Genomic DNA, 22,247 nt, shown 5'->3' on the forward strand with positions numbered 1-22,247 from the left:
AAGCGTCATCTCGTGGCAAGCGTGATGATTTTGGAATTTTGAAAGAGCAATTCTTGATGTGAAAAATCATTCTCTTTATGTTCTGTGAAACTGCAAAGTGGTTTCAGTATGTTGCACTGCAGATAGTTTTCGGACAACCCCTAAGACCTAAGATAATTTTTGACGCAAGATAGTTTTACAGTGGGTTTCATAGCTATGACGTGTGTCCCCAAGACGATAGCGTTAGACGCATACGCTGGGACGACAAACGATGCAGTTGGCGTGCCTACAGCCATTTGCTCGCAGCAAGGCCTCGTTATGAGTGTTTATAAGCATGACACAAATATAGAATAAAATACTTATCGCAATGAATGAACCGATCAAATGTATATGTACACTTTTCAATAGGCGAGCCAATAAAACAGCTTTCGGAAGAGCGACTTTTCGTGCGACTCTGTGACCGTCTTCTTGGCCATCTGCAAGAAGACGCACACGGAGACGAGCGTGGCGCCCGTGAAGCTGTACTTGTCGGGAATGTTGCCGAACAGTATGAGTTCCACGGCGAACATGAACACCACGTCCATGGCGGCGATAACCACCGACACGGGTCCGGCGTTCTCCATCTGGAGCGCCTTGATGAGCACCAGCTGTTCCAGGAAGCTGAGCACCGTGAAGGACGCGAAGATGACGCGTCCCAGACCGCAGCGGGGCAGCACGTACGGCTCGGTCGGCGACAGCAGGACGCATTCGGTGACCCCGACGAAACCGTACATGAAGAGCGTCACCGAGTGGTGCTCGTGGCGCACCGTGCGGCTGATGAGGAACTTGGCGGCGCCGAAGATGGTCGACAGGAGGGCGAACACGAGGCCCTTGTACTTGTCCACGTCCGGCTTGTCCTCCCGAGAACCCGAGGCCTGCATGAAGGGCAGGGGGATCTTGGCGGACATCATGAGGCCGGCCATGGTCAGGATCAGTATGAAGGTGTCCGCCACGCCGCACGGTTCGTTGAGGAAGACGCGGGCCAGCGCCGTCACGAAGACGGGAAGGCTGGCGAGGATCACGGCCACGTCGGACAGCGGGATCAGCTTCATCGACCAGAAGCGGAAGTACAGGCCCGCCAGGCCCACCGTTGCCCGGAGGACCAGGTGGACCCTGCTGGAAGGATGGCCCATCGGATGGTGGCCGCTGTGGATGACCAAAGGCAAGGAGAAGACGAATATGCCGGCGAGTCGCATGGCCGTCAGCTGGAGGGTGGGCACGTCGTAGAGGATTTTGATGAGTACCGAGATGACGCCGACGAGGGCGCTGTTGAGCGTCGCGTAGAACATGCCCTGGAAGAAGTTGACGTTCTTCTCAAAGAGGCGCACGGCCGACTCCGTGGGCTGGGCACGCCTGCGGGACGGCGGTCGCGGTACCTCGTCGTGGTCCACCACGGGTTCCGTGAGGGCGGACCACGAGCTGTGAGACTCCGGAGGTCGGCGCCTGTGGAGGGTGCGGATGGCTCGTCGCAGACTGAGCGTCTCGGAGTTCGGCTGAGGCTCCGCCATTTTTGTTCTACCGGTCGGCTTAGCGGCTTCACCGGAGACAGGTGGCCGTCCTGTCGAGTCGGGGTGCAGTCCCACGCTGTCGTCCCGCGAAAAAAGAGGAAACACGACGTGATTAGGCCTACAAGTATTTCGTAACCTGTACAGCACCCCGATCATTGAGATAAAAAAAGTAAAAGGGCTTGTGTTATGGAATGGTTTCGGTATCGATTACGAAACATGATTTCTTGCCTCCTGAGAGCGCATTGCCCTTGTGTGCAAACCATCGTCAATAAATTTGGTCATACGCTCGGCACTTGGCCGCGTCCATTTTGTATGCATCGGGTGCCGCCGTTCCAGCGTACTCGGGTACTTTGTTCTTTCGGTGTTCCAAGTGGCCACGCCGACTTCACGCAGCACAGGTGAAATAATCCGAGATTTCTGAACAAACATTAAAGCTTTTCTATTTGCCATTTTGAAGGTTAATTAAGCAATATTTATGATTACCTGGCTTATCTGATTGGAAGTTACTCTTTGCCACGAGCATTTTACTCTCTTAACGAAAATTTCGACGTTTTAGAACAACTGCTAGAACTTCGCTATCGAACATACTTTCGCTATGGTTTTCTAATGAAACTGAAACAAGCAATCTGTTAATTACACAGCTGAGCAGATTAGAAAAAAATATGCCGTCCTGCTGCGTGCGGCTCGGAGCAATTATGATTCGCTTCGTAATACTATAAGCGCAAGGTAGCTGAAACACCTTGCATAATCGTGAAAACATCGATTGTAAAACCGGACTACGAACGACCGAGAAATGCCGTTAGTAAATCGTACTTACGAAATGACTGGCTTTCCTCGCTTCTTCTTCTGCTTCTTCGCCCATCGGTCATGGCCCTCGTGAAAATGTCTCGCGCTCGCATGATTTCGTTTTTGTTTTTAACTTTTCATTATCATGAACTTTGTCGCGTGCAATACACGTGTAATTACAAGAATACGACGCCTTGGCCTAGAACTGCTTATTATAAAGTGTTGCCTTGCTGACCAAAGTGCACTTGGCGGCCAAAAGGCCCTTAGACATTTCTATCTCTCGATCTATGCACTTGCACCTGGGTGCTCTCGTGGTCGTTTCCTTTACTTGGTACAAACCAAAATTAGCATATGAAGACATTAGCGTATGACACCCTAGAACAGATCATGAAATGAATATCGTTACACGCCTGTCGGCTACATAACGGTACCCTTTCCCTAAGTCAAGTGGTAGCACATACCCGCCTACCACGGCCCAAAGGCTGCGGGTATGGGCCACACACGACGGTCTGTATCAGGTGTCTCCTACCTTTTCAGGCAGAGGTCCAAATTGCATAAAGCCGAAACAGCGTGAGGCCGGACGGCCAATCGGGAGGGGGCATGTAAGAAGGATGGGTGGGGGGGGGGCATCGCAGGCAAAAAAAAGAAACAGTGAGTCGACGATAATTTACAAATTGGATTAGAAATGACGCTTCTCATCAGCACGCATGCCATAATCTTGCAATCAAACATAGGTAACAAGCGAAAATGCCGTTCTAGGTTAAAACTGGCATGTCTTTTTTTTCACATAGGAAGTGATAGACGCAGGGTGGAGGGTATTTTATGCTACCCTCGGCAATATTATGCGGCCCTCGGCATCGTGCCGATGGCCGCATAATATTGCCGAGGGCTACAGGTTACCGACCCTCGGTCAATATCAGCCCAGCAGCGGCGAGAATATACTTTGTAAATGTTTGCAGATTAGCATCAAAGGAGTTCGTGTCGTAGAAAATCTCTTTAGACGTGAAGAATATTGAAGCCACGGTTCCAGCGGGAATCGAATCCAGGCATTCTGCGTAGCAGTCGGGTGTCCAACCACAGATTCACACCAGTACATGAAAGTGCAGTGGAAGTCTGCCTCGGTAGAGAACAGTGACTATATATAAGGTGCTCGGCTGCCGACACGAAGGTCCTGGGTTCGATACCGGCCGTGGCGGCCGCATTTTTATGGAGGCGAAACGGCAGAGGTCCGTGTACAATGCGATGTCAGGGCAGGTTAAAGAACACCAGGTGGTCATAGTTTCCGGAGCCCTCCACTAAGGTGTCTCTCACAGTCATATCGTGGTTGTGGGACGTAAAACCCCAGTTTATTATTATTATTATTATTATTATTATTATTATTATTATTATTATTATTATTAGGAAGCGCTACAGAAAATACCATATGCAGTAGTAATATGGGTGCAACGTGAATTGCTGTTGGGAGGGCTGGCTAACTGCATTGATAACAACGTAAGCATTATACTAATCTGCTTATATGATGCAGCAAGCTATAGTCAAGCGTTGGCCGAGCCTATAGACTCCGCAAAGCGCCATTCGTGATGCGCAAAAATCCCTGATGCGCAACTTCATCGCGCCGTAGAGGGCACTTCGTTTTTGAGAAAACTAACGCGCGTGCTTTAAAACGTGTGCAGCGATGTTACGTCGGATCGTGAGGTAAGTACTTTCAGGTGCCAGTGAACCTAATGTGCCCGGTAAGTCCTCGCTATGCCCAGAACTACTCAATCTACACAAAGCCGTCGATCAAGCTCGCAATGCCTGACCTAAAAAAAAATTAAGCAGCATAGGCGATTCCTTCTCGTATGCATCGCGCGAAGTAGATTTCCATAATAGTTGGTATATATGCCGGCATTTTCCCACCTCAGTTCTCATAACATGGTAACATATCGCCGCGACATCTTGCCTGCATTCAAACAACGCGCCTATCACCGCGCGCCCGATGGATAGATGGATGGATGGATGGATATGGCTGTACCCTTGAGATCGGGCGGTGGCTAGCGCTACCAAGCCGTAATACTTAATGAACCAGAAACTAGATTTATATTTTTTCCTTTTAATGGTGAGGTTGAGGATTCGTACTTTGCAGTGAAGGGTTTAATTTTCGCTCGTGCCTCGACTTCAGCCACCAATCAGATAACTTCCTTCTAGTTAATTCTACCCGCTTAAAGTCTATTTTGCCCTCCCTGTCCCTAAACCCCAGTGCTTTGAAAAACTCTGCGCCATCATCCAGAACTATAGGGTGAAGCCCTTTAAAAAACCTTATCAAGTGTTCGGCAGTTTCTTCTTCCTCTCCACACGCGCATGCCCAGGGACATGCATGCGCGCCGTCTAGTGTTGCGCCGAGACGACGATGATGGCACGAGCATCCAGCTGGACCCGGCTGATATGCGCCACGCGTTCGGGACTTCTCTTGAAGAAGAAGAAGAAGGCGGACACATTTGGTGTTCGGCTGTCCCGTTCTACGACCGTAGTCCCTTTGAGTTGTGGGAACTTGCGTCGGTGTTGGTGCCAGTGTGCCTGCGGAGGCATCACGTATCGCACTGGTGCCTGAGCGGCCGGTACACTGCCGTTAGCCATAGCAGCGGAACCGATGTGACGTCCGCTGCGGAGATCCAGCTCCGACTTCCATAGAGACGTACCCAGCACCTCCACTAAAATGATACGCGTGCAATTGAAATCGCATACGCCCTCAGGCAAGTGCGACATGATCGGTTCTGAGCCCGAGACACTTCAACCTCTTCTATGGCTAGAAGCGTCCTCTAGTCGACACTGGCACCAACACCTACGTAACTATATGAAGGTACGGATGTCGCGTGTAGAGTTCCTGTAAATGTGGAGTGCCTGTAGATAACCAGTGGTATAGAAGTATGAAAACGGATCCTAACACGTACATCGGTCTCACAATGGGTACTCTGCACATGACAGTATAAAGAGGACAATTGACATGGTACAGGAGGGGGAAGAGCAGGAGTTCATAATAATTTTCATTGGGTGCGATTTAACTCAGGGCATCGTCATGTTTAACTCCGGGCAACGTTAAGCTTTAACACGTTTCTCGTCTCTTTTCTGTGCTGCATGCGGCTGTTAGAGAGATAACTTAGAGGGAAAGCGAGGAACGAATGGGACGGCGTGTAGGGTAGTTAACCGAGCTTTGCCTTGGTTGACCACACCATTTTCCGTTCTTTGATTTCAATTTGGTTGACTGCCCTATACCTGGGATAGGGATATATGGCGACACGCGACATCACCTTCAAGTACGTATGGAGCGCACGCACTTGGAGTGCGCATATCAACGACACCGTATGTATGAACGCGTTCTATTTATTTTGAGATCAGTCGCAACTCTCTGTACAAACGACGATCGACGAGGACGCCTCCTATGCGACGGCGGCCTAGCAAGGCACGTAAGGGGGCTCTCCCCCTCCTTCAGTCTTTGGCGGTGTGCTCAGTGACGTCACCACTGACGTCAGGACCGTGAACTTGGATCATACACGTTTGTGTAGGCGTGGGGCGAAGCCTGCGAGTGAAGAGCAGAGGAGGAAGCCAGCATTAGGTCGAGCGAATCGTTAAAAGGGCAGCGTTAGCGGCAGCATTATCGAATTTTTGAATTCGAACGTGTTATGTCCGACTACGTAGAGAAATGCGATCGTGTGGTTTGTTTGCCTGCGCTTGGTCAATAGAGGGAAAATAATGCACATCAAAGCGGAATCAACTTAGCTGTCACAAGAAGCAGCAGGACACCCCATCGCTGGTGAACTTGTGGTTTAGTAACAAGTTATGTAAGCACAATTGCAGCAACAACACGGAGTATATATTTCTCTGGTACATTTTGGAAGCAGTGCGATAGACCAAATCACAAACCGAAAGAAATGGAGGACAAGGCGTTGTCCTGTGGTCATCTTTGTCTTCTATTTTCGTTTTTTTCGTACTGCCTTAAAAATGAACCTTAACCAACTCGCGCAGTTTCTGACATCTTTTTACACTTCTGGTAAACACTAAGCACTGTGAAGTACCACCCAATTAACGACAAAGCCAATTTTCGCCTGTGCTTAATTGTCTTGCATTTATTTCTTATACTCTAACTTTTGCGCTTTGAAAGTACGACAACGCTACACTATGACAACTATAGAAGTTTCAAGCTCACCTCAGCTAGTAGGGAGGGCACAGACACAAAATTTACTCACTGAAGGGCTGGGGCAGTGGGGAAGGTTGGATCGAGGTGGGCAGCTTGAACGAAACGTCAATAATGTTGTCATTTGAAAGGCGGGCTATTCTCGTGTCTCACATACGCATCATTTCTGAGGGGTCCTTGGCGTCGCGATTCGCGAAACATATCGATACAGCGCTCCCAAATGGCCTGAATCCGAACGCAGATCTGTGAACCGAATGCCGTCGCCACATATACTCTATTCTGGCGGAGAGCAGTGTCGCCTTTGGCAACCATGTTCCACTATAGGAAGTCGTCCCTCGAGCTAAGTCGCGTGAAGTTTGGCTCAGCGAACTTGGTTGATTGCGCCTGTACGTCGTCGTGCTGCAGCACGGGAATCACAACGCCGGCGGCGATTGGACCCAGCGTACGTGGCCGAAGAAGCGGCAGTCAATTGACGGTGACGGGCGGATCTCGTATACGCGCAAAGCTGGCTACTCTGAGAGTGTTGAAATCGCTGTCCTTGATACCACTTTGTAAATATTGTGGAGGATGCTATGGCGTCGGCTAGTCGGCTGCTACTCGGCGCGACGAAGGTTCCTATGACAACGGCGCGGCAGCTGTTTTTTTTCTTGTTGTTGTTGTTGTTGTTCTTGTTGTTGTTGTTGTTGTTGTTGTTGTTGTTGTTGTTGTTGTTGTTGTTGTTGTTGTTAACGGACGTCTTATTGCCAGCTTCGCTGTTAACGACTAGGACAGTCACATGCGGGTCGGGTCTCGAGCGAAATGTCCGCAGGCAGTCTCTATGTGACCCCTGCACATACACACGGTATATATGTGCAGGAGCTGAAACCTGCGAAAAACACACGTCGACCGATCAGCCAAGCGTGACATGTCTATACTCACGGCGCGTTGCGGGTTGGCGGTGTCCCAGGGCATGTCGTAGTTGTCGTCGAACACCCTGGGGTCGTGCACCCAGCGTGGGCTGTACGCACCGGACAGGGACGGTCTGCAGCGGAGGCTCGCCGCGGCTGCCTTGTTGCGACGCTCTGCGAACGAAAGTTTGAAGAAACGGATAGCTGACAACCGGCCGTTTCTAGCACGAAACCATTAGATAACTCAATACTAGTATCTCACAATCAAAGACTTTCTGGTGGAAGAAAGACCGGTGTCCTCTTTGGAGGTTTGAACCCGGGACAATAATGATATTATTAAAAGACAATGATGATATTAAAAAAGTACTAAAAATTGCCGTGCCAGTGCCTCTTTAAGGCGCGTATGAATTACTTCAGTTGTATTCTCTGTCTCCGTAATATAATGAACTGTTTCTCGGGCTTTCTCAATTACAATGCCGATGATTTTAGTATGATTGCGGGCAAAAACCCTAGCACGATTAAAGAGAAGGCGTTGCAAGGATGCTTTATTAAGTTTCGAATTGTGAATTTGCATTGTGGGTGACTCAATTGGCTAGCAGTTGACAGCCAGTGTAATTGGTCACTGGTTGCTCGATGCTGGTGCCTCCGCCGGGTGCGTGCCCCACCCCCTCCTCCCAGCTTGAATTTTTTTCCACCAAGATATATAGAGCACGGAATTAGACTTTATTTTTATTGCGTGAGTTTGCCCTACGGCATCGAAACATATCACACAAAATTGTGCAGCTGCGTTTCCTCCATAAAGTCCAGGAGGGACCTGTGGTTCAGACCGGAAATCCATCGCCGCAAGTCAGGCGTGCTTGGTGTGCTGGAGTCCCGCACGCCGCAGATGGCGTCGGCCAGCCGCTTGAAGCCCAGGACTTAACTACACGTTCTTGCCTGGCTCCCACATCAGATCAAATAAATATGCATGTGACCGGTGCACGTTCGAGGGCCGTGTTTGTGTACCTCCGCATTTCTGAACGAATGACCCTTCTCTGGCTCGCCGGTGTGAGGTTTGTCATGAACTATGTCACCGCTGGATCAGAAATCGAAACTTAGGAGTCACAGCAGCTTCGCTTAATACACTACCACCCCCATAACATAGGCCACGTTGTGACACTTGGACTGAATTATGTGACCCGACGGTGACCGAAAAACTACGCGCTACCCAAAGCTTGCTTTTCTGTAAAGCAACGAAGCGTGCAAACAAAGCCAAACTTGATAGTTGAAAGAACCCGTGAAGTAAAAAAAAAAATGCGCGTAGAGGTGTCTGCAAACTGTCAACAAACACTCAAGATTGCTGGAAGGTTTCACTTAATTCTCAAGAGTCTTTACTGATGTGTTTGTTTTTTTTTCAACCCCCCCCCCACCTATTCTGGCTTTGTTGTGTGCATAGTGGTCTTACAGTGAAGCAAGCTTCAGGGATATGTGTGTTACAAAAACGAACAGCTGACCTCCCCTCTCCAATTTTCCTTTAGGCACTGCTATTATTAGCGACATAAAACAGATGCTGGCGACAACTTATATGTGGCCCTCAAAAGTGCGATGGTAACAAGCGTGTTTTTGTAAGCCGTTTTCTGACAACCGATGCTCTCTCGATCACGGGCTTGTCGGCGATCAGCCGTGTCCGATAGGCCAATACTGATCTTTTTATCGGTCACTCATCACTTCTCACTGGCACATTAAACTGCTGCCTTACAGATGTGCATCTTGATTTTTTTTTTTCGTACATGGCTGTCTTTGTTCTCTGTAATAACAGAAGTGTTGCACTGCTAAGAAGGCGGAGGAAAGTCCGATTCTCGGCGAGGAGGAAGGAAAAAACTTAGAAGAGAACATTGAGCATTGCTATCGAAAGAAAAAAATGAGAAATAATAGGTCAAGCACGCACATGCCAGGCTTCGCTAGTCCCAATTTTTGAGATAGAGGAAAGGCCCTAATCTTTCTTTTTTTATCGCATGCTATAGCTGGAAAGGCTATTGATCTAAATAGTTTTGTGCGCATATTCTTCTTGACAATCTACGATGAAACATTGATAGATTCATTGATTGATTGATTGATTCGACTCCTTCAGTCACTACTGGTATTGGCATGCAGACACACTAAGAGATTATTTCAAGCGGCGTATGTACGCACATAAACGAGCCGTAAGAGATCGGAAAGCACCTCCTAACCTTGCGCGATGATGGCCCTCTTTACGCATGCCCAGGAAATGACGGCCGACAGGGTGACCAGAGTGACGCAGGCGATGATGACGATGAAGAAGTAGCTGCGCATGTAGAATGGACTCTCGGGTTGCTGGAGGTTTCCCGACAGGAGACGATTCGTGACTAGTCGCACAGGAGAGAGAGAAAAAAAAAAGCACGGGAGAATGAGTTGTGACAATTCTCAAAAGGCGATGACGTACAGTGCTACAAAAAAGAAAAAAAATTGGTTCTCGTTCAACAAAGTGAATCCGTATTCCGCGTGATAGCACCTTCTATCGTTTCTGCCGTAAGTGACAGTCTAATCACTTTCGCACGGTCCACACTATCCCGCAGCGATCAAATGCAGAACCAGTCTCTCTATAAGAACTCCTAGAGTTACGTCGAACGTTGAAGCCATCCACCCCACCCTTTGGCGTTGTTGCGAAGCCACCTCCGAAATCCCACCGCTGACCTCCACTGTTGCGAAATACGGGGACGCCAACACGGTCCCGAAGGCGCCACTGCTTTCAACTCCGCCAGGAAGGTCACCAGCCGTTTGGTAGCGTATGTTTCTCAGCTCGCGACTGCTTCTGCGCAGAGCTGATAAGACGAGCGGACGAGACGACGGTGAGTTAAACAAGGTTTATGTACAGCATATATACAGAGGCGTTACAATTTCGGCACTGGGGCCGACAGAGACTCGAAGAGCCGAGCTCTCCTTTCTAACACATAGGTCAGCTTTTCGCCTAAGACCGCCGACTCACACACATGTCGGCTCTCCGACACGGGGACTCCTCTCCATAGGACCGCCGATCCCGACGCGCCGCAGGGCTTCTTTTATTTGCACTGGGTCCAACCAAAATGTCCAATCAGAAGCGCCGCTGGTCGTCAGGGCAGATTCCTCCAATGGGGTCGCCGCTGGGCCACGTTACCCCCAGACACGAAGACGCCGGCTCGCTGTCACGTGCGCTGCTGGCTCCATGCACGTGGGCCAGAGATGCGCCGCGCGTGTTTACGCCGTTGAGTTGTTCGCGACAGGCGGACTGCGGGCTGGCCTTGACCCAGATTGCCTTTTTCAGAGGCACGGACGTTTGACGAGGACTCGCTGGCATAACAGCACCCCCGCCGCCAGACAATGCACCGGAAAGACGAGCTGCTTCCACGGGGCTCGGATGTCAGGTGCGCTCGTTCGCCAGGTCCCTCCAGGTTCGCCTCCAGGGCCATGGGAAGAATACAGCTCCAGACCGTTCCGGGAACACATCCCATTCTTGACGACGGATTCCAGCTCCACTGGTTTTTCACCACAACTTGTCGACCAGCTTCACTCGTCTCTTCTGACCATCTTCGGTTTCAGCACTTGTCGATGGTTCTGCAACTTACTAAGAACGGTTCGACAACAGACAACACACGACACACGCAAGTGCCCTCGGTCACCCGACAGAACACCAGACAAAGTATAGTACAACATATACCTAGCTAAGTGTCTATCGGAATTTCGTTCCCTCTACATCAAGAGGCACATGTGGGACACAAGACTCTTAAAATGACAACTCAAGATTTTTTTTCCACGTACAACAACGTAACGAATTAGAATACAACATAAAGTTGGCTCCTTGAGCTCACTCTGGACGAGAGCGCTCAGCTAAGGTCGTGATGAGGTCAAAACTTTGCCCCGAATCGCCAGCGAGAAACCGAAAGGTTGAGAAAGTACTAGCTAGAACGCACGGCTCAATGCACCTGCATTAGCGTTTAGCTTTTCCCTTTTTTTTAGCGAACGTCAAAGTTGCGCTGTGGAGCAACATGCTCCACTTCAGTAACCGGCCACTTTTAGGCGACGATACCTATGCGGCACCAAGAGCGACTCACACTTTCGACGTTGCACAGGGGAACAACGATACGGCTTGCTACGGATTGACTCCTCACCGCTTAGCTCGATATCGTGTTCGATCACCCTCGTGTTTCCGGGGCGGTCCGAAAACACGTCTCCAAACTCGGAAACAATGGTGTCCTCCTTCCGTGCTTCACTTAACCAAGGCTCTAGGTTTATCTGCTCCCTGATTACCTCCGATCCCCTTTCGATTACATCACTAGTGGTCAAAATTTTTGCTCCTTCCTCGGAAACACTCAACAGCTGATTTACGACCGCTTGATGTTGAACGTATGGTTTCATCAAGTTGTAAATTTTGTCCAGCCGCCTTCCTAATTTCGCTTCACAATTTGAATCGCAAGGCTTCGATAATACTGTGGCGGGCCCTTCCCAATCAACCTCAAGCTTGTTCCTTTTGGACGGCTGCAACAGCATTACCTGATTATCAACTTCAAAAGCGCGCTTCTTCACAGATTTCTCGTAGTGCTCCTTCGACAGCACTTGTGCCGCGTTTTTCTGGCTTTCCACTAGCGCTTCAATTTGGCTTTCCACTAGCGCTTCAATCGAGAGATCCTCACGCTGCTCTCGAATGAGCGTCTCTCGATCAACTCTCGGCAGCTCGCTCCAACTTTCCGCTACAGGCGAGAGCGTTGCAACCCTCTCGCTCTGACTCAATGGCGCCATGTCGTCTCCCCTTTCTACGGAAACCGCGCCGGTCGGTTCGGCGACGGGCCGCTCGCGTGACTGCTCACATGACTCATGCGGAAACTTTCCTTTCTGGGGTTCCGTCGACCCGCCGACAAGGTCACTTGAGAGTTCACCGCATTGAACCAGATCAAGCTGCCGCGATAGCTTCCGCGCTTGCGATCGCGTGAGAGCCATGCACGCTAAGTTGGGGAAGAACGATTTGCCTTGCTCTTTGAGAAGCTGCTCCGAGTTGTTGGAGAAAAGATAAGGAAAACGATCGTTTAGCGCGGCAGACACAGCTGCTTCGGTGCGAAGCTTACCGAACGGGCCTTCAATGACAATCGTGGCGATTGGTAAGCGAACACTCTGCTCCTCGGCGACTTGCCTGATCCACGCGCATTCTCCTGTGAAGTCATCCGGAGACACCAATGAAGGATGGACAACGTCCATGGTTGCCGCTGAGTCTCTAAGTGCTCGGCACGTTCTCTCATTGACCCTAATTTCTTGGAGATACGGCTCCAACAACCGAATGTTTTTTTCTGATTCTCGGATCGTTGCGAAGGCAAACTTTTCCTGACAGTTTCTCGCGATGTGCCCTTCCTTTTTGCAGTTGTAGCAGATTAGCGGCTTACGTTTGTTTTCCGATTCAAATGCCTGTGTGGTAGAAACCTCACTCGATTTCTCCGCTTCTGTTTGCCCTTCCCCTACACTGTCCTTCGTAAGAGACGGGTCCTTCTTGAAATTACGGTGCGGAGCGGGTCTCCGTTGATCAGGTTTCTTTGAAAAGCCCTCTTTTCTCTCATCCTTTTCAACGCGCACTGCCCTGCTGTGCAACTTTCGGCGAGTATAATACTCCTCAGCTAACTCTGCTGCCTTGTTTAACTGTACTTCCCCAAGTCTGTCCTGCAGCCAAAGTTTGACATCCTCCTCGATGCAGCGGTAGAATTGCTCCAATGCAACGCATTCCACCACTTTATCGCGGTCGTCATAAACACCTTCGCCCTTGAGCCATTCAATCAAATCGGCTTTAAGACGAAACGCGAAGTCAACGTGTGACTCATTCCCTTTTTTAGCATACCGGAACATTTGCCTGAAAGCCTCGGGTGATAACTTATAACGTCTTAAGAGCACTTCTTTAACCTCGTCATAGCTCTCAAACGCTTCTCTCGACAAGCAAGTTATCGCGTCGGACACTTCGCCGGGAAGAAGAGCTAACAGGTTCCGCGCCCAAAGAGGCCGCTCCAAAGCGTTTCGCTCACAGACGTGTTCAAACTTGACGAGATACTTCGCCATGTCCTCGCCTACTACGAACGGTGGCAGTTGGTCCCGAATTCTAAAACCGCTGACCTGAACTGTTGGAGAAGCTACGCTAGGCGCCTGCGAACACTGTAGGATTGCCAATTCTAGTCGTTTCAACTCGAGACGCTCCTGTCTCTCGGCCTCCTCGCGACGTTCGCGCCTTTCAGCTTCTTCACGTTCGCGAGCTTCGCGCCTTTCAGCTTCTTCGCGAGCTTCGCGCCTTTCAGCCTCTTCGCGAGCTTCGCGCCTTTCCGCTTCTTCGCGAGCTTCGCGCCTTTCAGCTTCTTCGCGAGCTTCTACTTCTCGCCTTTCAGCCTCCTCACGGCGTGCTTTAATATCCACCCAGGCCTCATCGACTTCCTCAGCCGACACTCCCTCATCCTTCATGATCACAAGGATCGCTTGCTTTCGTTTCGCACGGCCCAAAGTAATGCCGAGTTCCTCACAAATTTCGATGAGTTCCTTCACTTTAAGGTTCTCCATCGTTCACACTAGCCTCTTGCTGTTTGCCCCTGTTAACAATTTACTTGCCGTACCCACTATAAGTCAACTAGCAAGACGCGCAAGCAATTTTTCACTCTCCCGTGTTTACCCCCTCCGCATTAACTTTGGTTTCAAAGCACTTCGACTTTGCTTGAAACGATCAAAGCTCACTCTAATGCTTCACACAGCCCTTCTCTAAACTACTACAACCTGAGCTAGAGTAGTCTGGTGAACTGAGGGGAAAACATCAGGCACTCACCGCATCGATGTCGCTGACGCCGGCCGATCCCGCAGCTGCCAACCACTGTTGCAAACGACGGGCCGATCCCGCCGAAGCCACCACTGTTGCGAAGCCACCTCCGAAATCCCACCGCTGACCTCCACTGTTGCGAAAGACGGGGACGCCAACACGGTCGCGAAGGCGCCACTGCTTTCAACTCCGCCAGGAAGGTCACCAGCCGTTTGGTAGCGTATGTTTCTCAGCTCGCGACTGCTTCTGCGCAGAGCTGATAAGACGAGCGGACGAGACGACGGTGAGTTAAACAAGGTTTATGTACAGCATATATACAGAGGCGTTACAATTTCGGCACTGGGGCCGACAGAGACTCGAAGAGCCGAGCTCTCCTCTCTAACACATAGGTCAGCTTTTCGCCTAAGACCGCCGACTCACACACATGTCGGCTCTCCGACACGGGGACTCCTCTCCATAGGACCGCCGATCCCGACGCGCCGCAGGGCTTCTTTTATTTGCACTGGGTCCAACCAAAATGTCCAATCAGAAGCGCCGCTGGTCGTCAGGGCAGATTCCTCCAATGGAGTCGCCGCTGGGCCACGTTACCCCCAGACACGAAGACGCCGGCTCGCTGTCACGTGCGCTGCTGGCTCCATGCACGTGGGCCAGAGATGCGCCGCGCGTGTTTACGCCGTTGAGTTGTTCGCGACAGGCGGACTGCGGGCTGGCCTTGACCCAGATTGCCTTTTTCAGAGGCACGGACGTTTGACGAGGACTCGCTGGCATAACAGCGTAGCCAGGGCGTGGCACGCCAGTCCAGTGCCCCCAATCTCCGCCCTCCCACCGAAATTGTTTTCGCCATTGCATACAAGGCGCAAAATGACACTTGACCTGCCAGCCCGGTCCTGGCACAAATTTCTTCCTGTATACACTTCTGGCCCCACACCTTTTACGTTTGCACGGGTGCTGGGTGGCAGGGGGGGGGGGTCGCCCGCTGTAGTCATTGAAGAGAGGGGGGCGCAAAATCTGCTATATATATTGACCTAATAGGGTGAAACGCTGCGATGAACTCTCTCCCCCGCCCCCTGATGGGAACACTTCCTAGCCTACGGCCGCGCCAGGTGTGCGGATGATGTCATTTGCAGTGACCGCTGCTAGGTCATCCTTTATTGGCCATGGCAGCTGTTGCACTGCTGACCACCATCTTGATGCAATGTCATTTTTTTATCGCTTAGCTTCATACATTCATATCGCGAATATTCAATGTGGCGGAATATGCGCTAACGCGTAGAAACTGCGACTTGTTGAAGCAAAACAAGAAGCCTTAGGAGGGGGGGAGGAGTTAGAGTGGACGACACACTGAAACCTCCTTATAACAAAAGGGGCGATATTTCGAATAATAATAATAATAATAATAATAATAATAATAATAATAATAATAATAATAATAATAATAATAATAATAATAATAATAATAATAATAATAATAATATCCCGAGTTTTGCGTTCCAGAACCACGATTTGATTGTTGGAGGCGCCGTAGTAGAGGGATCCGCAAATTTTGACCACGTGGTGTTCTTTAACGCGCACTGACGTCGTCGCACAATACACGGGCCTCGACCATTTCGCCTCCAACTAAATGGCGACCGCGGCAACGGGGATCGCACCCGCGACCTCCGTGTCAGCAGCCGACCACAGAAGCCGCTGATCCACCGCGACGAACGTTATTGTGAGTGGACGAACGACATTCACTTCGCCGCCCCGCCGCGGTGGTCTAGTTGCTAAGGTACTCGGCTGCTGACCCGCAGGTCGCGGGTTCAAATCCCGGCTGCGGCGGCTGCATTTCCGATGGAGGCGGAAATGTCGTAGGCCCGTGTGCTCAGATTTTGGTGCACGTTAAAGAACCCCAGGTGGTCAAAATTTCCGGAGTCCTCCACTACGGCATCTCTCATAATCATATGGTGGTTTTGGGACGTTAAACCCCACAAATCAATCAATCAGTCAACATTCACTTCGCCTATCACTCACATTTGAGCCTGGTCGACTCGGTGATCGGATTGGAGAAGGCGCCGCGTCCGTATCGGTTGTACGCGGCCATCCTGAAGCTGTACTTGACGCTGCTCTCCAGGTTGGAGACGGTGGCCACGTTCGTCGTCGACGGGAAGTGTTGCAACGACACCTCGTCCGTGTAGTCGCGTCTCGTCTCCAGCACGTACTCTGCGAGCGTATACGTCAGAAGAAGGTTTTATTTATTTATTTATCAGATACTGCCGGCTGCTTTTTAGGAGCCATGGCAGGAGTGGGTACATCACATTGCATCGTTTCAGTCGACAACCGAAATAAAAAAAAAGAAAGAAAAACAGAACAAATGCACATATGTCTAATGATAACAACACATCCGGCCGAATGTGAACTCAAGACGCGAACATAAAAAACAAGCCCAACAGCATTTGCAATAACACACTGAGGTATGACACAGGAGCAATAACACATACAGGATCGAGTGATTGAACACCCGAAAGACGCTTACAACATTTCAGAACATGAGTGAAACGGCCAACGAACCAAATAAGCATGTGAACCGAAGGACAGCTTACGTCAACAGAAGAATACCGCGAAATAAATGGTTACCCGCCAAATAAAAGGTTAGAAGGGTGCAGCTTTAAGTGTTGCGCGGTCAAAAGTCTAACGTTCAAACGGAGGTGTCAATCGTAAGTGTCTCAAAGGCACTTACGGAGGACGGTGGCGTTGTGCATTTTGGGTATCTTCCAGCTGAGAGTGACCATGGACTCCTCCGTTTTGACTAGATAAAGGGTTGGAGCCGGAGGTGGATCTGCAATTTAAACAGGGGCGGCTAATATAAGTGATTTTTGCTCAACACATCGGTAAAACTTGATTGCAACATGGCGTTATAGGCTGTCGTATTCATAACAATCACTATCATTGCTATTTCATTTCAGAGTGGCATGCTTTCGTTACCTTTAAGTCACCCAAACCTTGTGAGAGGTGATTACCTGATCACTTTGTATAGCATTTCATTTTTCCAACAGCATTATCACGTTAGGCAGCTAGGAAAACCTCTCGATGATTTATTAAAGAGGTATTTCCTCCCTTTACCGCATTATGTTCACAGATTTCCTGATTTCATCTCACCATCTGAGTCATTTTAACACGAAATTGCTTTATGCCGGGGTCCGCCACGGCTCCGCTGACATATTTTCGTCACGGATATGACGTTGTAAAATGTATACTAACGGAGTGCAAAAAAAAAACGAGAAGGAAAAGTTCCGCAGCGGGGCGTCGAACCAGCGACCGCACGCTTCTCGGCGCTCGACGCTAAGCACCGTTAGCCACGGAGCCTCCTTTTTCTACTTGTTAACGGCAAGTCATTTATATACACCATGTACCGCTGGTAGTCCTCGGAGCTCGGCGTTTTTATCAGTGCGTTTTCGTCATCAGTAGCGAGGTGACACGACGATGGCGCTGGGCGCGCGCGTTCTAAAACTCGTCGTGCCGCGCCACCGCGCCCGTCGCTATGCGCGTGCGCCTCCACACGGTCTTCGCGTGGTCAAAGTGCGTATATATGTGGAGTGGTGGTTCACTCGAGCACGCGCTTATCTCGGGATACGGGTGCTTTGTAGCTCTTTTGCTTCCACCGCAAGTTTGCTATGAAGTTACAGTAGTTAAAGAGAGCACGAACGTCACTTCGCTCACTGCCGCGGCCGCGTTTGCGAAAAGAGCGCGCTGCTCACACACAAAGAATCGTGACAGTTGTGCGCGATCATCCTGTGTATACCTGCGCGTTCATTTCGCGCGTCTTTTTTTGTTGTTAGAGCAGCGTGCTTTAAGTGTCTAGCTGTGACAGTTGTTTGTCCACGCTCGTCCTGTGTATGCTCATTTCGTGCGTGCTTCCTGTTTGAGGTGCGCGCTGCAACTTTTGAGTTGCTTGCCCTTCTTTGCACGACATTACTATTTCTTACTGTAGCATTCCTTCCTTCGCCCTTGTGGTGAAACAATGCACAATGAACACTCAACTGTCTGTGAGGACACGTTTTACTTGTACCAATTGCTAAAAACAGGGGATCGATACGTTTTTTATAACATGTTTTTATAACAGGTAGTCCATGTAGTACGGATGAAACCGTACCACGCCCACGAGTTATAAACACTTCGAACTTTTATCCTTATTATCCACAACAGCGTGGGCTTTTTTTTTTCGTTGACGTGATGATTTTTTTTTTTTTCATGGCCACCTCTAGCATCTCAGTCAGTCGACCGGGACGGTCGCTCTTGAAAGGGGGGACGCAAGGTAGGCTGGCAACTATAGTAGCCAGCCTCTGAGGAGGACAACGAAGTAGTTCTGGGTGCGCGTGCTCTGGTGCTCGCGTTTCTGGCCCTTGGGTTACGAAAGTAAACGACCTATTTTTGGACCTGCATACCTGTGTCTTTGTGACAATATTACCAATAGGTGGTGCCTAGTGAAGCTCTGCGGAGGAGGTACCAGGCACGATAGTTCAGCAGTGCATTCGTATGTGCACATTATCACGCGCTAATTGACATGATTGCTGTTTGTGAAGCGAAGCGTCCATACTTGCCTCCCGAGAGCGTGGTGCACCTCAGCTCCCTGGTGGCCGGCCCTGAGCCGGCCGAGTTGAATGCCCTGACCACGAAGCTGTACACGGTGGCAGGTGCCATGCGGGTGAAGACTCGCCGCAGCATGTCGTCGGTGGCGCTTTCGAAGGGCACCATCTCGTACACGTACGGGGTGCCGTGGTCGGCCTGCTTAAGGCCCACGTAGAAGCCCTTGGCCGCACCGTTCCACTGCTCCTCTGGCGGGGACTGCATAACCACATTGTAGTTTCTCAGGCCAAGTTAATTAAGTCAAATCAAGTTTATTACATATTTCACTTGGATTACATGGTTAGAATAGTACAAGAGGAGGTCCCAAAGTTTCAGAGAAACTGACAGGGGGATCTCCTATGGCGATATGAATGGGGTAATTAAAAAAAAGTACAGCAAAATATGAGAATTTGTGAGCAAGCTTATTGAGATCTGAGTAAATACAACGACGGTTACGGTACTCCGCAACATGAAATGTGAGCGCAGCTGTACGTATGTTTCCACTTGGCGATCTACTGAGGCAAATTGCAGAGTATTCAATATTTCGTCGTTTTTTTAATATCTTCTCATTAGGGTCGTTTGACTTATTATTAATATTATTACATCATTCTTATTATTTTATGTATAGCCCTCGATGTTCAACGGGAAAACGGGTGCCCAAAAGCTGCTCTAAAAAAAAGACACTAAGACAAACCTACAGAAGGAGCTTTAATAGCACTAGGCCGTAGGAAGACCTTGTGTCCAAGATTACCAATAAAAGCAAGTGTGTTAACAAAAACTGCAATACACAGGTTGCTTTAGAATTGAAAAAAAAAACAAAGGTGTAGGTAAACGATTACTATATCAGCTAACGGCATGCTCAAAGAAATTAGTATAGACCTATAGTGATTCGGTAAATAACACAACAATTTCTGTTTATGTATACTAACAGAACGACAGTGTAGACGCGTTAAAACTTAGAATGTCCCTTTTTTTTACGTTTAAAGATTGAGCTACCATCAGTGCGTGAACACTCAGGCAAACACATATTTGGTCAGAGTTGGGAAAAGTAAAGAACGTGGCGAAAAAACCACGCGCGAGGTATAGGTGGCGCGGTGGGCGCGTTTGAGATGTCCGCCGTCTGCAGTCAAGTTATGAGCATAATGCGAAAAACCAAGTCGGCATCTTACCTTCCACGAAAGTTCGATACTTGACGCATTGACGGGCTCGCAGTCCACGTCGGTGGGAGAAGCCTCCGGGGCTATAGAAAAAAAAAGAGAGATGGACAAGAAAAAAGGTGAAAACGGAACCCGCTAAGTCCGCCTCCAGATCTAATAATAACTTTTATTTCCTAAGGTTCGTACCAACTATGGTAAATCATCTTCTCCATTCTGTACCTTCACCATATGGAATAATTTGCCCACTTTGCTAAAAAGCAAAGTTTCTTTAATTTCATTTAAAAACTCATTAAAACAGCACCTGTTAAATAGTTGATTTATCTTCTTTGTGTTGTGTTGTGTTATACTGTATTATTTGTTTTTGATTCCATGTCATTTTGTTTTCATTCTGCTTTGTATATTTTTGTTTCTACGATTCTAACAGCTGCTTGTGCTTTTATTATCTGTAATCATCACCGAGGGTCCCGTTGCAGTCGTGTACTTTGGGACCCTCGCCTGTATATTTTACTCCCTGTAACATCCTTTTATGACATGATAATAAACTGATTGATTGATTGATCGATCGATTGATAAGATCCAAGCCCCTTCAGTTGGAACCGGAGTATACCATACGAGAGCCAGTGGCGTAGGCACATACTCTATGTATGTTAGTTCGTGCAAAACTGAAAACATTTCAGGGGAGGGAGGTTCGAGACCCCCAAGTTTTTTTTCCCTCCCCCCTTGGCTACGCCAATGACGAGAGCCTGAAACTTAGAAGTGTGGCAGCTTGGGCTAGTTGGTATGGCATGACGACAGTTATAGCGCGAGAACAAAACGACGACACAGAGACAACAAGGACACGAAGGCACAGAGCCTGAAAACCCGTGGACGCAAGAGGCAGTGCCCACCTTCTTCGGCCGTGTTGAATATGACGGAGTTCGACTGTGGACTCTGTCCCACACTGTTCTCTGCCACCACGAACGCCTTGTACTGAGACCCGGGTCGAAGGTTCATCAGAAGCGCCGAGTGGAACGCGCCGGGCACCGTGTGCTCGAACAGAACCTTGTCCACGCCTGCAAAGATATAAGTGGAACGACGTCATACAACTTCAGAAGAAGTCGCTCCTGCCACGAAGGAACACGTCTTGGACGATCGTCGCAGATAAATTTTTTTTCAGGAATCTTGAAATAAATGCTGATTTTGAAAATGTCATCGAGCCGTTTTAGATGTGGATTGAAAACGCATTCACTTTCGTGACATCAATTAGTACGAGAGCGGTGTTATGGGCAGGTTAGTAATACGTTACTTGAGTATGACTGCACAGCGAGGAGATCATGGACGAAGAAGGCACGGGGTGCATCTTCTTTACTTTATAGTATGTCTTTTTTGTTGCGTATATAGTCATGCACAAGGGATCTGTTAGCATATATATTGACATCTTGCATTATCTGTATTGGTAATCTTTCTGTGTGTTTTCTGAATAATATATACTATTTTGTATTGTCAGTTCATTCGTGTGCTTACTGAATTTTTTTTTATCTGATTCGGACAAAGGACACCCCCACAGTCCTTAAATTATAGCCTTCTCATGTAAACGTATCACCGTGATACGTCTGTCGTCTTTCCATTTATGTCAATGAACTAAATTGATCGATCGGCCAATCGAATGATTAATTAACTGATAAATCGGTCGATTGAATAATTGATTTATTGATCCATCGATTGGTTGATTGCTTGTGAGTCCTGGTCCCCAACCGCTATACTTTCTGTAACAAGGTATGATGAGGCCGTATTTACTCGCGTACTAACACCACCTTCATTAACGTAGTTTGATCTTTACGAAAGGTCGTTCAAATAACTGAACGAGGGCCCGATTTTGTGTGTGGCTCTCACCTGTGAGCTTCCAGTGGCGAACAACGTAGCGGGTCACGTTGCTGCTCGAGTGCGACCACTCGATGTGCGCGAATCGCGTGCCGATTTCGGTCGTCTTCAAGCTGTGCGGCGTAGGCGGCGGAACTGCGAGATGGCAAGAATTAATTTAAGAATGCATATTTATTCATTCATTTCGACCGCGTGCACATTCCAGAATTTAGGAATACCAACTTGGTTGTAAGCACACCGCTGACAATAGGGCCTCTTACAGAAGACGCTGCACAAAGCGTGAAACAGCAATATTGCTGTCTCATGCTTTGTGTCCATGCTGTCATTAGTCATTAGTAATAATAACAACAATAAAATAGACGAAGATAGACTTTAGAAAGGTACTAAGAATCAAGTCGAGAACAAAGGAAAAAAAATAAGTACATTTACTTTGAGTTCATTCTCTCTTTT

The 22,247-nt window shown here is 49.0% G+C and overlaps 2 protein-coding genes across 2 annotated transcripts in view; both read right to left on the bottom strand.

Annotated features, from left to right (window-relative positions):
* Nucleotides 1-347: 347 nt before the first annotated feature.
* On the bottom strand, nucleotides 348-1,578 carry LOC119164902 (solute carrier family 35 member G1). Its single transcript, XM_075872744.1, has one exon. It carries the CDS (start codon nucleotides 1,524-1,526, stop codon nucleotides 381-383), a length of 1,146 nt encoding a protein of 381 aa, XP_075728859.1. The 5' UTR covers nucleotides 1,527-1,578; the 3' UTR covers nucleotides 348-380.
* A 4,078-nt stretch (nucleotides 1,579-5,656) lies between these two features.
* Nucleotides 5,657-22,247, bottom strand: part of LOC142771273 (cell adhesion molecule Dscam1-like) — a 40,272-nt gene continuing 23,681 nt past the window's right edge. The window contains exons 7-15 of the mRNA XM_075872745.1: nucleotides 21,810-21,932; nucleotides 20,825-20,989; nucleotides 19,950-20,020; nucleotides 18,756-18,999; nucleotides 16,895-16,993; nucleotides 16,189-16,377; nucleotides 9,581-9,736; nucleotides 7,402-7,544; nucleotides 5,657-5,868 (exon numbers count right to left, since the gene is read on the bottom strand). Of these exons, the coding sequence (XP_075728860.1) occupies nucleotides 5,818-5,868; nucleotides 7,402-7,544; nucleotides 9,581-9,736; nucleotides 16,189-16,377; nucleotides 16,895-16,993; nucleotides 18,756-18,999; nucleotides 19,950-20,020; nucleotides 20,825-20,989; nucleotides 21,810-21,932 (1,241 nt within the window). The 3' untranslated portion in view covers nucleotides 5,657-5,817. The remainder of the gene's footprint in view (nucleotides 5,869-7,401; nucleotides 7,545-9,580; nucleotides 9,737-16,188; nucleotides 16,378-16,894; nucleotides 16,994-18,755; nucleotides 19,000-19,949; nucleotides 20,021-20,824; nucleotides 20,990-21,809; nucleotides 21,933-22,247) is intronic.

This window comes from Rhipicephalus microplus, chromosome 9, assembly GCF_043290135.1.
Source record: "Rhipicephalus microplus isolate Deutch F79 chromosome 9, USDA_Rmic, whole genome shotgun sequence".
NCBI lineage: Eukaryota > Metazoa > Arthropoda > Arachnida > Ixodida > Ixodidae > Rhipicephalus > Rhipicephalus microplus.

Bases quoted from the DNA above. Each gene is read 5' to 3' on its own strand.
- LOC119164902 (XM_075872744.1), bottom strand. From the start codon at position 1,526: ATGGCGGAGCCTCAGCCGAACTCCGAGACGCTCAGTCTGCGACGAGCC.